Raw genomic sequence first — 17,731 nt, forward strand, 5'->3', positions numbered from 1 at the left:
TTAAAAGGGGCTTTAGACGTTTGAGACAGGGATCCGAGTTTTGACCTAATTCATATTAGTTGTCTTGCTCGCGCACCCACTGTACGCACATGCAATTAGGGCAGCATTCAGTATTTAGTTATTAGACCACCTTCAGAGCATTCATTCACGGTGCTCCGATACGGGGTGTATCGCTTTGATGTTTCTCGCTAGTTGATTTGATCGTCGGAGTGCAAACGGTCGCGAGGGTACCCCTTTGTCCACTTGTTTTCAAGTACTCACAGACGGAGCAGAACGAAGGTGTTCTACCTCGCAAGGACAAGCCACGCACAAAGACGACCCTGGTCAACCGGCGGAAACACACACTATTAAAAATTGCACTTAGACAATACAAAATATGAAGAAGAGAGAGGGTAAAATTCAACCAAAGCCTTTCTAAGAAAACCCCATGTAAATAATGGAAATGACATTAATTTTTTATTTTTTTTAAATTTTCTGAAACATAATGAATTAATTGATTTAAGATTACAAATATTGGCTAAATCATAATTGTTCGATTTTCGAACTAATTTAATTGATTTAGGACAACATAAATTAATATAAAGATTTGTTCTAAAGACAATTTAATTATGCAAACTCAACAAAAATAAATAAAAAATGTAAATATAAGAATTATTGTAAAATAAAGTACGAAGACAAAAGTGAAATAAATAACAAGCTGATTACGTAATGAAGCATGGGTTAGTTTTGTTTTGAATAAAAAATGTGGTCCAATTGGGGACCGAACAAGAAAAATAACTCTTTCTTGGCTATTTCTTCTTTTTGGTATTTTTTTCTTCCAAAATGCTCGTTTTAATAGGATCCATCATGGAGTACATAAAAGCCAGCTAGTATAAGATTTAGCTAAAGGACCGTCCTAATAATTTTTTTTTTACAAATTATGATTTTAGATAAAAAGAAAATTGTTTACAAATATGGGTAGGCAATACATCTAGATTTTATATTGTAAGTTATATGATATGTGTACGGAGTAGGGGTCCAGACGTGTCGGTTGTTGGGTACCCAATTTGTTCGGTACCCAATTTGTTGACGTGTCGGTTGTCTTCAAGTCTTTTCAAGTTTTCTTCTTTCTTTGTAGACACTCTATCGGTCGGGGGTACTGCGATTGCACTCCGACGCTCAAGTCAGTGTTATGGTTTTGGTGAGTCCTTGTGGGATATGGAAAAAACGTACCTTATTCTTTCTACCAACGTTCTATTTATAGTGTTGACTCATAGGCACTGGTGGGCTGGATAGCCAGTTAATAAGAACATGTATAGTGGCTCCCTGATATTGTGGAGGTTTATCTTTCGGTTTGATCAGTTTCTATCTATCATTGCATTGAGATATTTTTCGCATATTTCAAAGCGTGTATTTGACTCATTCAAAGTTGTTTGTAACTGCTCCTTTATTGCGTATTTATTATGTTTATTTGACTCGATCTTCGGTCGTCCAGAGTCCGACCGATCAATAATGTTATTTGACTTAGTCGTTCGAGTTCATCCAGTACAATATGAATACACAACTCAAGTAAGAGTCTCGTTTCATCACTACAATTTTATCAATTTCATTAAATAAAAATTGTATGACACCGATCACTTTTATTAAAATTAAAATTAACTTTTAAGTAAAATTATACATAAATAATAAGATTTTAGGTGTGAAATAACTTTAAATAAAATTTTACATTAAAATATACAACATTCATTTTAAAATTGTTTAAACAATTTACAACTCACCCATAAAAATACACAATATAATCTATACTACTTTCTCCAAGTAACTTCTTAGCATAAAACGTATATATATTCTCTTACTAACGTTAGCATAATTAATAAAATAAAAGGAAAATTTAACCCTATTTCAGCAGTAACTATTACATTTCAGTACTAAAATACTAAATTTGTTTATCTTGAGAGCTTGAAGAAAAACTCTCCTACAAATAGAAGGTGAACTTGATTTTGGACGAATATTTGAAGTCTCTAATAACTTAAAGTCACTTGTACATTTTAGAACAAATAAGGTTATATTATTAGTTACAAGTTATTTGTCAAATTCTTAATTATATATCACAAATAGAATGTTTATTCATGTATGTTCTTACTACAAGAATCAAGAACACTAGAATTAGGTTGATAAGATTAATTCATACAAATCTTTCGAACTTTGGGCTGGACTCTCTGTTTCTTCTTGGGCTGAATACTCTAGGCTTCTCCTCACATTGAGTGGTCTAGGCTTATCCTCAAGGTAGATACTCTCGGCTTCTCTTTTGGCTAAGTGCTCTCGGCTTCTCCCTCAGCTAGGTACTCTCGGCTTCTCCTTCACACAGATGGGGGTGTACCTGCAAGTCGCTCTGATGCCAAAGTCAGAAATGATGTAATGTTCATCAGATAAAAATCACTCTTACTTACCTCTTATGTTGACCTCCTATTTATAGGGTTTCTTTAATGGGCTTTTCACTTTACCTTTGGACTTTCTTTCTACACCGTTTTATTATTTACGCACCCCCCTAACGCAGGTTTTTATTTAATTGGACCTTATTATAATAATATTTATATTTTATTTTATTATTTTATGTATAACCTCTCGGTTATGTCTATTATTTAGCTTTCGGCTTAACCTCTCAATTTTAGCATTTGTTTTATTCTTTTATGTATAACCGTGGTTATATATATTATTTAACTTTCGGCTTAACCTCTCGATTTTACTCTACCAGTAGAGTAGAATGTACATAGAAATATATGAAATATATAAAACAAATTATAACAATTACATATCTAATCATATAAAAATTTAGCATTGCATGAACCAAGTTGTGACTGTGTTTGATTAAGATCTCTCATTGAATAACTGCGAAAAACTTGTTGATATTTCTAAAAAAGAATACCATGAACAAGTGAAAAAGATGTTCGAAACTCTCTTTCACTGATCCATAACGGGGTTTAAGGTAGGTGGTGTTGGTGAAGCTTAGCCATGGACTCTCTCCCTAGAATTCACCACCATCACTTCTCACTCTCTCACTCCCTTCCACAACGGAGTCTGAAGTTCTTCCATGGTTCAACACCCTTCTCTTCCCTTCCTCCATTCTCCTCCATCAGAGCCTCATCTTCATCTTCACCCAGACAAAATGCATTTCAGAAACCCCAAACCGCCATAAACCACCTTCTCAAAACCCTAGACCCTCTTCTCTCCCCTCTCGTCAAACCCACCTGCATCGCCATAGCCGCCACCGCTTTCTCCTTCATGCGCCTCCACCCTCCCCCGGTTGCATCGGCACTTCCACATGCCCCTCCGCCACCCTCCTCCGCGTCGGAAATTCTTCCCGACGACACGGCCGCGTCGGAAACTCTCTCTGACGACGCGGCCGCGTCGGAAAATATCTCCGTCGACACGGCCGCGTCGGATACTCTCTCCGAAGAGAGAGCGGCGTTGGAAACTCTCTCCGACGAGAGAACCGCCGAAGAGCAATCGAGCGACGACGTCCTAGAGCTTGAGTCCCTCCTACGGACTAAAATCAAAGCCAGCGAAATCAACGAAGCGCTCCTCGTCCTGGACCGTCTAATCGAACTCGAACCGGAGGAGCTCGAGTACCCGTTCGTGAAGGCGCACCTGCGCCTGCTCAACGGCGAGAACGAACTCGCCGCGAAGGAGTTTGAGGACTTGCTTCAGAGGGATCCGTTCCACGTGGAGACGTATCGATGCCTGTTAATGCTAATTTCGGAGACGAAGGCGCCGACCATGGAGCTTCTGAAGAAAATCGAAGAGGCCGTGAAGGTTTGCGCGGAGCAAGGGAAGGATTCCGAAGTGAGAGACTTTAAGTTGTTGATTGCGCAGATAAAGGTTATCAATGGGGATTTATCTGATGCGATGAAGGTGTATGAGGAGCTTGAGAAGGAAGAACCCCAGGATTTTAGACCTTACTTGGGTCAGGGTATTGTGTATACTATGCTGAAGAAGAATGATGAAGCTGAGAAGCAATTTGAGAAGTTTCGCACGCTTGCTCCTGATAATCATCCTTATAAACAGTATTTTGAGGACAATTCTAGCATTTTGGAGACGGGACTACTAGATGCAAAGAGCTGACGGTAATGTTCTTTCTCTAGAAAATTAAGGAATAGAAACCTTTCGATGATCCTTGCATCTAGATGAATGGTACTAGTTTTGGTGATTAGTTTGGTTTATCAAACTCTGATTTTTGGTACATATTGATAGTGTGCTTTAAGAACAGGGTTATCTATGTTGGGAAATAGAACTGGCGTGTGCCTTAGTCTATTTCCATTTTCCAGGTCATGTTTCAATCATTTGTCTTATGGTCTCAATTTTTTTTCCCTCCTTTTGATGCGCCTTTTGAGAGGTGTAGAAGCCTAGATTTCTTACATAAACCACAGCATTGATATAGGATACTCGTAATAATGTAATATTGTATGCTGAAACACTTCTGCGGTGGAGGAGGGTAGGTTTTGAAAATAGTTTTTCCATTGAAATTAAATTTGTTAATCAGTGTATATTTGTTAGTGATCTTGTGGACAATGACACATGAAAGTAAGAAACCGAAACTCCATAGGATGTGACTAGAATTTACATACACGATATTATATTTGGTGGCGTTGGTGAAATATAATCAGACTTCCATTTAGTACGGTGCTATGATGTGTTTCAATCCAATTATGCTAATTCTTGTTTTGTATTCTTATGGTGGATTATCTGTCTCAGCTTTGAATTATTGACCTGAACCTATCTATCAAGTGGATCGTTTGTATACCAGTAAATGGCCCTGAATCCGGATTGCATATAGTAGATATATTCATGTTATATAAACACATTTTAAGTGATTCCATTTGATTTTTCTCTGTTGGAATGCATGTCCGATTTAGGGCTGTATAATTATCATTGGATTAGTATTGTCTACTATTTTATTCGTTTTTAAAATCTTAATATTAGAGATTTTAAGGCTGAGGCAGCATAATATATCTAACAAGAAAGTTTTTAGGCTGAGTCTTTGGTCCGAAAGTGACAGAAGTTGTACTTTTTCAACTGCGTATCAGTTTAAGTACATGTATGTCCTGTTTTGATCTATCTTCTTCTATGTAAACTTCATAGGGTATGTCTTCAGACATTAGTTTAGGACAGTTAAAGTGCAGACTGAGTTGCCAAACATGCAGGTAACATACAAGAACAGCATCGACGTAGCATAACCTGTCTGCTCTTATTAAATGTGGCTTGAACTATGATATGCTGGTCTGATAAATCATTAGAGGCTGTCAAGCCAAGTCTTTCCCATGACAATGAGCAATTTTAGAAGGTCATGACATGAGCTGCTATGCTATGTTTCTATTTTCAAGCATTTACTCTTTGTTTTGGCTTTGTTCCTTATGTAGTATAATGTTTTATTTATGGTTCTACTTTGGACTATTGCCATTTTCAATTCTATCGAGAACCTCTTCAGATTTCAGTACGTTACTTTGTCATGGAAAATTAGCTGGTTAAATTTACAAAGCAACTTAACATTTCCAAATCAATATGACAGTGTGAATATAATTTGTAGGGCATGTTCTGCATTGTTTGGGTAATTTGGGTTGGGAATAATGAATGTAAGACTGCTAGAACAAGGACCTAAAGAAAGTCATTCGGTAGCTTGTGTTTCTTGATGTTGTATAATAGACTCGATCTGTGCCATGTTTTTATTTTAAATGTTATTACAAACAGTATGCTACTAGAAAACTATTTAGTGGTTTTGCTTGCAAAATGAATACTGGTGTGTTTAGTCTGTTTAAATCATTTATCTGCCTCCAAAAATGCCACTACTGTTTCTTGGATTCAGTAACTTGGTATTTGAGGAGATTCTTGATGATAAATGAGTGTATATGGCTTACTGCAGCTGCAGATGTTTGCATTGTAGAGTGTACTGGTAGTTGGATAACAATGGTGAACTAATAATGACAGCTAATGTTAATTGAGAGCTTGATAATTTGTAAATGAAGGAGTAGAAGAACTGAATCAACATATGACAATGAGCATGAAATCAGGGTTTTAAAATTAGTTATAATCATATGCTTGCATTGCTGATAATTTGTAGATAAGAGTGTGTAACACTGGTTTGTTTTGAATGTTGTTATTTAATTTATGACAACACTGCAACCAAATAAGACATTTATAACATATATGGATAGTGGATTTTCTCACCTGCGGCCAAGAGTCATCATCCTCTTAATTATAATATTTTTGTCAAGTAGGTAGATGCTTTTGTCTGCTCTGATCATCCAAGAAAGAAAATAAATAAATAAATAAGAAAAAAAGTGGATGAAAATAGAATAGAGAAAAAATTGATGGATAAAAATAGTATATCTTTCATTAATTAAATTTTAAAATAATAATTTCCCACAATTATATTATATCTTTAATTTAGTTAGTATAGAAAGAGAGAAATTAGTTATGATAAAAGAGAGAAAATGCAATGACATAATAAATATACATCGAAATGAAAAAACTGAAAGGGGTATACTTGATAATTCACTTAAAATTACACTAAAAATATAAAAATTAAAATATTTCTTTAATTTATACGAAAAAACTCCATATACAACTATTATAAAGGTAAAAAAAAGGAATATTATTTAGAAAATTTAAATAAAATAAAATAAATTAAACGAAATAAAATAGGAATAAAAACTTTGCGGTTACTCACCACCAACTTTCTTGATTCCTTAGAAAAATGTCTCAACTCTGTTTTTTTTTCAAACTTGATTCCTCATTTTCTTTTGATCATTAGCCATTTCTTCTTACCATTTAAAAGTTTTATAACAAGATTTAAAAAATACTAAATTTTATCTTATATATCTGAAATAAAAAGAAAGATATTACGTAAAATCTAAATTTTTGACTACCTTGGAAAATTTTCTTCAACCTCTTTCTTTCAAATTCGATTCCTTAATTTCTTTTGATTATTAGCCTTGCTCTTCTTACTATTTAAACGTTTTATAATAAAATTAAGAAAGAAACTAATTATATCCTATAAATCTGAAATAAATAGAAAGATATAGATAAAATCTAATTTCTATATACATTATCCAGTGAGAGTAAGACTTTCACTTTTCTCATTTTAATTAATTCAATATAAGTTTTACTCACAATCACTGATATACTACTCATTTTATAGGATAAATAAGAAGGAGATGAGTTATTTCTATCCATCTAAATAACACGTTTTTTCCATTCTATTTCTTTCTTTCTTATTCTTATCTCTATATTTTATTTCTAATCTTCATATGGTTTTATTTAAATTTATTTTTAAATTATAAATTATTGAAAAACTTATCAATAAATTATAAAATTTCTTATCTATCAAAATTTAAGTTTATTCTCTATCCAGCTCATTTAACTTATTTAATTTTAAACATTTTAAAGTTCTTAACATTAAAAGATTGAACTTTTCCCCTTACATGATTTTAAATTTTATTTAAATACAACAAGCAAATAGTTTATGAACTAAAAAGTCTCCTTATACGGTAAATACTTTCATTTAAATTTGAAGTACAACCTCTTTTATACTCCCATTACTTGAAATTTCTTAAAAGTATTAACGAAATATATAAAAAAAACTCATACATGAACTAAAGCAATAAAATCTCATTTTGTTCTATCCATTTTAAGCAAATTAAATAATAAAATTTAATAAAAAAATTATTCCACTCTATTTCACCCCTGTTCATCGATCTGCAAATGAAGCTTCTAACATTTCTTGTAGTTGGTTCATTTGTGCTTTCATCTGTATATAGTCACAACTAGACTTAAATTGAATAAGTGGTTGCAAAAATATCACTTTGTAATAAACCTTTATGCTAAAAAAATATATAAGTGGTTGCAAAAATGAATTAAAGAAGTTAAAATTAAGTTTTTCATTGAAAGTTCTCTTCTATATTGCCAGTTATCTTTGATGGAGAAATGTTAAATACTGAGTACATTCCATTAGTTAAATCAATAAGAATTTTGGTAGAGTGGTACTCATGAAAATGTATATGTTTGGTTTGACCAAGATAATGTAATATAGATTATTTAAGAGCATGCTGTTAAAGTCATTTCCCTAAACATTTTTTTTCAAATTCCTATTAAATATAGGTATTAAAAGTATTAGAAACTCATTAAGTCTAATGCTTTGGTTGAATTTCAAGAAAAAATGGGAAAGAAATAAAAAGGAAAATGAAATGAAAATAAAAGTAGAATTTTCTTCTTTCTTGTTTAGAGGAGTAGAAGAGTGTAAAAATAAATAAATACAAATATAAATATATTTTTGTATTAATTACAAATTTAAAAATTGCATTCTATTATTTATTCCTAAAATAAAATTAATATTTATTAAAGTGCTTATCTTTTTCGAAAAACAATAAAACATATATAGAAATTATAAATGTAAACTGCTAATCATATATGATGTTAAACAAAAAAAAAAACCATTGATGTTTCGCTCATTGTTTTGCATGGTAAAAAATAATAAAGTTATGGTAGAATCTACACAAGCTATTTGTTTTCCCTTCAATTTTCATTTCATCTAAACTACCAAAAGTTCCTAAAGATCATCAATGCAATTCAAACCAAATTATTCTTTTGAGGGTAAATATGGGTTTTATTGTTGTTGTGGCTGCGTTATTGGTAAATTTATTTAAAACAATTTACTACAAAACTAATATTTTTAAATCACTTTTTTAAGTCTTAAATTTCACAAAAATATATTAAAGTTTAATGAGAGACTTGTTAAACTAAATAAGTAATTAAATTTTACTCAGGTATAAGATTTAAGTAAGAATGACAAATTGGGACAAGCCTCAGAGTCCATTAAAAAAAATGTGGGGTAACTGTGTATTTCAACATGTTGATCTGTTTAGGTTCGTCTCGTATAACTTGCCGCTCGTGTGGGTCAAGTGCGATACAGAGCAGGATAGCTCACATAACCTATATATTTTTAAATTTTAAAAATTCCTTTCTACTCTCCCATAATTCCTTCTTGCAACTTCATCTTCTAAAAAAATCTTAAATTGTCCATTCCAAATTTTATAATTTGGAATACAAATTTATACAAATTTGTTTTCTAGATTGTGCAATATGAAAAATTGTACAATTCGAAACACAAATTTTAACTTTTATATTCCACATTACGGAATTAAAGAAAAAACATTCAATGGAAAGTCAAAGTGTATTTTTAGTATTTTTTAGGTATGGGTAGAAAAACATGGAGGTGCATGAAGAAACTCACCTCAAGTCTTAATTCATAACACTTTCACAAAATTTGATAATGATTTTTTAATACTTTATAGTGTTTTTTGTCTTTCCAAAATGCATAGATGGTTTAGTTTCAATACTTATCAAAATACTAGATGTAGGAGTCAAACCTTAGTCTTTATTATAATAAAATTTAAATATTGTATTATATATACATATATATTATTTTTTAAATTAAAATAGTAATCATGTGTCTACATGTATTACTTTTAAAAAACGTATATATTTAATAAAATATTTTATTAGTCAACTTATTAGTACGATTGAAATTCAAATTTCATTAAAAAGCAGAATATTATTATAATATTTTCTACTCATATCTTATTATACATGTGTCGTGAGAATAATACTGAAACCACTTACTTAATTCATTTAAATAAGAAAATAATAATAAACAAAAAATAAATTTATTCAAATTTATATTTAAATTTTTTTTCATTAATTTTTAAAAAAATTCTTATGCGGACTAACTTGCAAACCTGCGGACCAATAGAATTAATTCTTTTTTTTCGGACTTATGCAGGATGGACGGATTGGTCTCCATTGTCATCCCTAAATTTAAGTAAGTTACTTCCAATAACTAAGTTTATGGAAAAAAAAACATTTATCTATTTAGGATAAATGTTTTTTCTTAAACTTTTTTATAAAACTAAGAGAGAATGAGCTAGCTTCTAACTTATAAATTAACTATTAGTGGATAAACTTTTAATTTATAAATTTAGAATTAATAAGCTAGCTTAGTCCATTTTAAATGTTTGGGCAAACTAATTAATAAATGTAAAAAGACATAAAATAATATAACTACGTAAGTTTTATCATATAAATAAAATTAGTGTTTCTAAAAAATATATTACTCTGTAATTATAATTTAGCTTTTTAAAATAATTTAATTATTATTAAACTTTTTCGTATTTTTATTTATTTTTTAAAAGTTGTAAGTTATTTTTTTTTTAAATTAGTTGATGTAATATGTATTAATCAAATGTATTTTTTTATTTACTTTTTCAGATATTTAAATGTATGGTTTTTAATTTAAATTATTGTTACATTGAATTCTTTTACAATTTTAATTGTGTGTAATTATTTCAATTTGAACGGTGTAAAAAATTAAGAAACAACCCAATAAATACATATAGGATTAAAATAGGTAATGGTAGAGAAAAAAAATCCACCAACTTAGAATGACATGTCTAGCTTAGCTTACCAATGATTTTCCCCCACCAAATACTAAAAAAAAATCATCAAATAAAAATTAATTTTTAGACACCAAAATAATTAGTTACAATAATAACTAAATTAGAGACCATTTTAAAAACTAAAAAAAAAAAAATAATTTTTAAATTAGTTTTTATTTTATTAAATAGTTTTTAAATTGGTATCTAATTAACAACCAAAGTTTTAACTACCAATTATTTAGTTTCTAAATTTGGTAGTAAAAACCTTGATCGCTAATTAGATACCAATTTAGAAACTATTTAACAATGATAGAAACTAATTTAAAAACCAATTTTTTGTTTAGTTTTTAAAATGGTCTCCAATTTCGTTACTATTACAACTAATTATTTTAGTTTTTAAAAATTAATTTCTATTTCATAATTTTCTTTAGTGAAAGTTACGTGACTTACATATAAACTCATGAGACTAAACACACCAAATCAAAGATCATCATATATTTGGCACCAATGTATAGAAGACACCTAAGAAAATGCATACAAACATAATTACTTAATGTTAGGTATAATTACAAACATACAAGCATAAAGTTAGGTAGTTTATGCTTCATCAAATCAAACCCTTTTTGTTCTCTTCGAGTAGTTACCCAAGTTATGAGCCACAGTTACCTACAAAAACGGTAAAATTATATTCGCTTAATTAATCATAATAATGGGTAAAGTTGCTAATGAAAGAAGTACTTAACCTAACGCACTTACCATAGAAGGAACAATAAGCAAGTGCAGCTTATTGGAAGATCCTTCTAATTATCTACTCGCATTTACGTTCTACCACTTTGACTTTTCCGTCGACAAAACTCCATTTCAAAGCATTTTATTAGGCCACTGAAATGAATTTACAAAAGTGATAACGATTTATACTATTCAACCAAATGATACAAAATTTAAATTCTGAAATATATTTTGAATATAAATAAATAAATGATGTTAAAGAAAAAACATTTACACGGAAATAGTTCTTATTATATAGAATCGATTTTGTTCCTTAGCACGACGAGCAAAATAGGTTAGAAATCTTCCATTAATAATGACACAAAAGTCATAACCAAGTTGGTTACGTAAAATTGAATTATATATAATATGCAATAGGGTTTTCATCATCTTAAAACAAAGGGGACGATGACACTGTATTTTTTCTAAAAGTGATTAAGATGGTTAACTAAGTTTTTGGGATTTTCGTAACATCGTGCCTAAGTTTTTGACATAGATTCAAGCCAAACATATTTAAAGCGGAGAAAAATATGTTTCTTTTATTCTTTAAAATATGTAAAATACGTTTTAGTTTTTTAAAATGATTTTGAAACACCCTTTTTTGTTAATCTTACAAGTATTATCTGTACTACCGAAAGATCGAAAGGTCGAGTAGTCGATAAGACCGAACGAACGTGAAAGCAGATGATAAACCGCAATTAACCATAATTAAATCAGATTTACTAAAGCACAAATAGACTTTCGTCTGAGCTCAAAAGAAAGTCCATAACAGTGGAAGCCCAACACAAGGCTATAAATGTCAAAAGAGACCCTGTGTCAAAGGTAATATTCTAATCCCTAGCATATCCACATATAATACCTGGACTGACTTGAGCGTCGGAGCACCTTCGCAGGTACCTCACCTAGTCGTTCTTGGAGGACTTGCTAGACGGAGACGCCAAATACAAAGAGTTGCAAGAACGAGAAGACGAAAACTACAAGAGTCATTATGAGACCCGAACTTGTAAAAACATTATCTAAATTATTTAGTTATTTAGTTATTTTATAATGAGGTGTTTCCGTGTGGTGATGGGCAATAGCCAAAAAGTTAGTTACCACTTTCAAAAGACATAATTATTTGTACCTACATCAAATTAAGGCTAATCGCTTTAAGCTTTTGTTGTTTAATTTCTTTTTGAAACCATTTTTATGGAAAACATATTCCATCTATCATGCATGCATGCATGCTTCTTTAACCCCTTATATTCAGTAGCCAATCACGCTTCTCCTTCATATATCTTTCTGTCTAAATTTGCTTGTGAATCACACTATCTCATTTTTATTCTTCTTTTGAGCTAACTACTACCATACTCACCCATTCATTGCTTTTTCTCATTCTAAATAACATCTATGATTTTCTTTAACATTTTTAATCTCTAGTACAAGAGTTAAAATTCTTTTTAGATATAAGCATGATATAAAATATAAGAAATATAAAGAATTTTTACAAAAAAACATTTTTGCAAATATTTTAAAAGATTTCATTTAACTAAAAATAAAATCAAATTACAATATGTAAATAAATAAAAATCTCATTTTGTATATTAATTTTGTTAAATTTTAAAATAAATTTAGCTTTATATTTTAAGCACATCTCATAGTTTTGAGTGACTATTACAACTAGTAAAATATGTTAATTTAGATAAAAAAAACGCACACGGAAACAACACACATAATCACGAAAATAAACGACACAAGATTTAGAGTGGTTCGGTCGCCAACTGCAACCTACATCCACACAGACAACTATTAAGTTTTATTTCTTTCTTATTGCATGCCCAATCAATTATAAGTACAATTATTTCTTTAAATAAAAATTGTAAAGAAGACCCAATGATTAAACTCATCCACTAAAACATGATGTTTAGTCAGCTCAATACAATTGGTCATGACTTCAAATTGAACAAATTTATACGTGATATAATATAATTTTAAAATTGTTTAATATTTTCACGTTATATATTTCAACAAAGTATTATTTCTTCTTCAATTATGGTCTGATACAAAATTAAGATTATATAAATGAGTAGAGAAAATGTGATTTATGATTTGATGGTTGGTGGGGAAGATCTCGAAGAGGTCTTTGCTTTGACACGCTTTCATAGGAATAGCAATTTGATTAAAGAAGAAGAAGACATAGAAGGTGAAGAATCATTGTGATTCCATAGAATGCTTTGGAGGAACTTTGGTTTGAAGATGTTGGGGACAAAAATAACTTTATAGTTGTAGTGTCTTTTCCATTGGATCCATGTGAGAGGACACTGAAACCAAACATGCCCCTCAGACCTCTCTCACAACACATTGTAAATTATGGTTTTCACAACTCAATCCACAAACCCTAGTTTTGGCCCCATAGTTTCTTAACCACCACTTTTAACTTTTCCTTCATATTAATACTTCTGCAATGACTCCAACCCCTTTAATAAGTCAAAAACTTGCATTGGACAAAAGGCACATACTCCTATCATATTATATATATAAATATAAATATATGGATAAATGAAATAATGAGTATAAATGTAAAAGAATGTGCCCAACTCTTTTTAATTCACCTTTTTGACTTTTGTGTTGAATTTAAATAGTCATAAGTATGCCTATGTTCCCTACCATCTACCTAGTTTCTTTCTCCTCCAACATTTTACTTAGAATAAAGTAGCATGATATACAATATTTACATATTTTTTTTATATACAGGCGATTTATATGAAGTTTGTACAAGTGAAAAGTTTTGATTTATGTAACACTTTTGTTTTTGATTGAAAATAAAGTAATCTCTTACCAATAATGAAAGAGATAAAAAATTATTGATATGAGTGAAGCTGATACCTAATGGTACCTAAGAAGCACCCTTTCCACTCTTGAATTGGACGTCACAAAAACAAATTAAAAATAACGAGCCTGCATCTTATTATCAAAACATTTCTTTTTGCTTAAAAAAATAAACACACGAAAAGATGCCATGCCTGGTGAGGTTTATTGAAGAAAGTGAGATAAACAAATTATATAATGAATTTTTTTCTATAATTTGAACTAGTTTATGTATAAATTAAAGATCTAATTTTTTAAAATTTGAACAAGAAGATTTCTTCAAAATGATTTACACGTAATTAATTTTAGTTTATTAAAAATAATTTGTTTTTCTTTTTATATATTTTTTTTCTAAATATGTTTATAAAAAAGTTTATCCAAACAGAATATACATTACTTAATGTTTGGGATTGAATTTTTTATTTGTGGCCCTACTAAATTATTTTTACGTTGCCTTGTCCTAGTTTGATCTTATGATGGCAATTCTTTTGCATGGAAGACCATAAACCTTGATTACACATAAAATCTTTACCTCTATATGCGCAGGATCTAACGTAAAAGTTGTTCTTTTTATATTGTTTATTTTTTATATATATAACATTCAATTATATGTTTTGTCGTAGTGTGAATAGTGACCATGAATTGTCTGGTGAGAGTTCTCTTTTGATGGACCAAAATATATAGATAACGTTTTCTTTATCGGCTATAATTAACTTCAGGATCAACTTAACTACTTGATAAAAAAAAATTATCCATATAACTATTAATCTATCATATTAACTATGAACTAAAAACGAAAAAAAAAATTGAACTCATTATTATAAAAGGATAGAGTGGTTTGGCTTTCAACATCAACGTACAAAACAAAAAAGCTTCATATTTATATACAGAATATTATATATACGGACTATTATAAACAAACACAGATTCATAGTTAAATTAAGCATTATATTACGAATAAAAAAAATTGTTAGTAAATTTACTGTACTTATATATATTTATTTGTCGGTAAAATCAATATTATATGTAAATATAACCCACATATTATGATAGTAAGTAATACTTATAATAATTAGATATGGATTGTTTGTACCTAAATTTTGAATATTAATAATAATAATATTATGCTTAATCATTACATACATATTATTAAGATTGTAGGTAATACACTTAGTCATTATATTCAAATTATTCAGTATGTAATGACAAATTATTTTGTAGCTAATGCATCTAATCATTAATATGAATTATTCTATTTGTAAACTTTTGTATATTATTATTATTATTATCATTATTTTGTATTTTTTTTATTAGCAAGAAACAATAAATAAATATCCACTTAAGGCGTGACTCAACCCTTATACAAGAATTAAAAAGAGAGATAAGATAAGACCTCACATCCCAACCAATTCCAAACTCCAAATAAAAACTACCAGTTATTCCTTACTCCAAAACCAACCAAAGAAGCTCATCCTTTGTAACAGCCATGAAAAACCAACATATCAAACACCGAAATGCATAAAGAGATAAACAAACCAACAAACACTACCTCCAACAATATTAGATCTTTTTTAACCGCTTTACAAAAAGTACAACACTTAAGAAAACCACAGACACAACAAAAAACCATACAAATTCTTTGCACGTCACTTTTGCTCCAACAAAGGGTCTCTTCTTCTAATGTGAGACACAAATGCTCCAATTGCATAAAATCAAATCCCCTTACTCCAACCAAAGAGATAGTCTGCTTATAACCAAACTGCAAAAACACAACTTCTTCCTTCCTAAAACAATGAATTAACAATACATACCAAAGAAAAGAGGACAATACTAATTAACAGAATTCATACATATCGTTGGTTCCAGACACCAATCAACATAAGAGAACTCTACATCTTTTTCTTTACTAGTAACTCAAGCCCAAACTTTTCTTTGTCACCGCAAACACCTCTAAATGATCAACTCTCTCATTCTTAAAGACACACCTATTTTGATATTTCCATATTTCACCTACAATTGCAATCGACACCCCTCCTCAGATTCTAAATATTGATCCTTTAACATATGTAGGACAGAACATCATGAGGTGTACCTTAGCATCAAAGTGAAACATCGACAAGCACCCCAACCAGGACATACACAAACCCTAGATTCTCCACACAACCTTACACTTAAAAAATAAATGACAAACAATCTTCTCCTCTCCACACAACCCACCCAAGTTACTTATCAGTACGACTCCTTGTCTCAACAGGTTGTCCTTTGTTGCTATGCTATTATTCGACACCCTCTATGTTGTAATTTGTGCAGATGGGAGAACCTTTACCTTTTAGAATTTCTCAAAAGGAGCCTTAACCTCACCTCCCACATCTAACTTTAAAGAATTATATGCAAATTTCACAGAAAATGCCAATTGTTTATCATCTCTCCAACTCCAATTGTCCTCAACACTTTCTCCCTCCTCCTTAACCATTTTTTCATCTAACAAGAGCAACAATTGAACAATCTGATTCTCTTCCCACATAAACAAATTTCTCCTACACCCCAGCTTCCACTCCCACCTACCATTGTTCCACCTTCCTGCTTGAGTCAGGGAACTATCTGTTGTAAAATAAGAACCTAATATAGCAAAATATAAACGAAAAACAGAGTGTGTGAAACGAAAACAGAGTAAGTGGTAAAATCCTAAATTTCTTCAGTGACCGTTGGAGGAGATCGCGGAGGTTCAGCGAAGACCGGATCTGCTCTGAGGTTTTCGCGCGACGTTGCCCCTTCCACCTTGAATTGTAGCCGCACGACTGGGAACGCTCACGCCTTTGCTCTGCTGATCGTGTGGAATCTTGAGAACGTTGGAGAACGTTGCGAGATTCGTGGGTGGTTGGCTCCTCCTTTTCCGTGGGTCTTCCTCCAACTCCGGCGATGGTCACGACTCTGTTAGGATTTTCTTCATCTATAAATATCGCATTCCATCCTCTTGCTTCACACTACTCTCACTCACGGTTCTCCATCCTCTTGAAACCCTCTACCGTGCTTCTTCTCCTTCTTCTCCATTCTTCACCTTTTCTTTTTCTTTCTCTCTCTTCAATATTTTATTATTATAATAAATTCTGGGTTCTATTTGAGTATTACTCTTTTAAAGAGAAACTTGCTAGTTCTGATCCTCGGAAATTACTGGGAAGTTCCTGTTGTATCCTGGGGGACTTGCGCAATACACCGCGGATAAGTCCTTACGGACAGTGATCACTCACGCCTCGGGAAATCTTTTGTTCGTTTTAAAACCTATTTAACTACACTATCACGATCCACTGCAATCGAGAACAGTCTTGGTATTTATACATTAAAGGTTCATTAAATACCCACTTATCTTCCCAAAACCAGATTTCCTTCCCATCCCCAATCACTCACTCAACTTTATCTTCAAAGTCACACCCCACACATCTGAACTCCACACCCTTTTCAAATCTTTCCACCCGAGAGAATCCTTATTATTTATGGTCGTACTTTTTAACCCCCTCCAACCTCCATATTTAGATTCCAACATTTCTTTCCATAGATCACTTGCATATATTTTAAGACGCCATATTCATTTACTCAACAAGGCAATATTAAATGATCTTAGGTCTTTCACCCCAAGTCCACCATTATTATTT

General features: G+C 31.0%; 1 protein-coding gene across 3 annotated transcripts; it reads left to right on the forward strand.

Annotated features, from left to right (window-relative positions):
* Nucleotides 1-2,848: 2,848 nt before the first annotated feature.
* LOC137829516 (uncharacterized) lies at nt 2,849-5,537 on the forward strand. 3 transcript variants are annotated; one of them, XM_068636328.2, is made up of 2 exons: nt 2,849-4,103; nt 5,119-5,537. In XM_068636328.2, exon 1 carries the CDS (start codon nt 2,992-2,994, stop codon nt 4,099-4,101), a length of 1,110 nt encoding a protein of 369 aa, XP_068492429.2. In that variant the 5' UTR covers nt 2,849-2,991; the 3' UTR covers nt 4,102-4,103; nt 5,119-5,537. The 3 variants fall into 3 exon arrangements, with proteins under 3 accessions (XP_068492429.2, XP_068492428.2, XP_090161439.1); XM_068636327.2 differs by having other exon boundaries at nt 5,181-5,537; XM_090305313.1 differs by lacking the exon at nt 5,119-5,537 and adding an exon at nt 4,732-4,760.
* Nucleotides 5,538-17,731: the final 12,194 nt, after the last annotated feature.

This window comes from Phaseolus vulgaris, chromosome 7 (assembly GCF_051622355.1).
Source record: "Phaseolus vulgaris cultivar YP4 chromosome 7, ASM5162235v1, whole genome shotgun sequence".
In the NCBI taxonomy this organism is placed as follows: domain Eukaryota; kingdom Viridiplantae; phylum Streptophyta; class Magnoliopsida; order Fabales; family Fabaceae; genus Phaseolus; species Phaseolus vulgaris.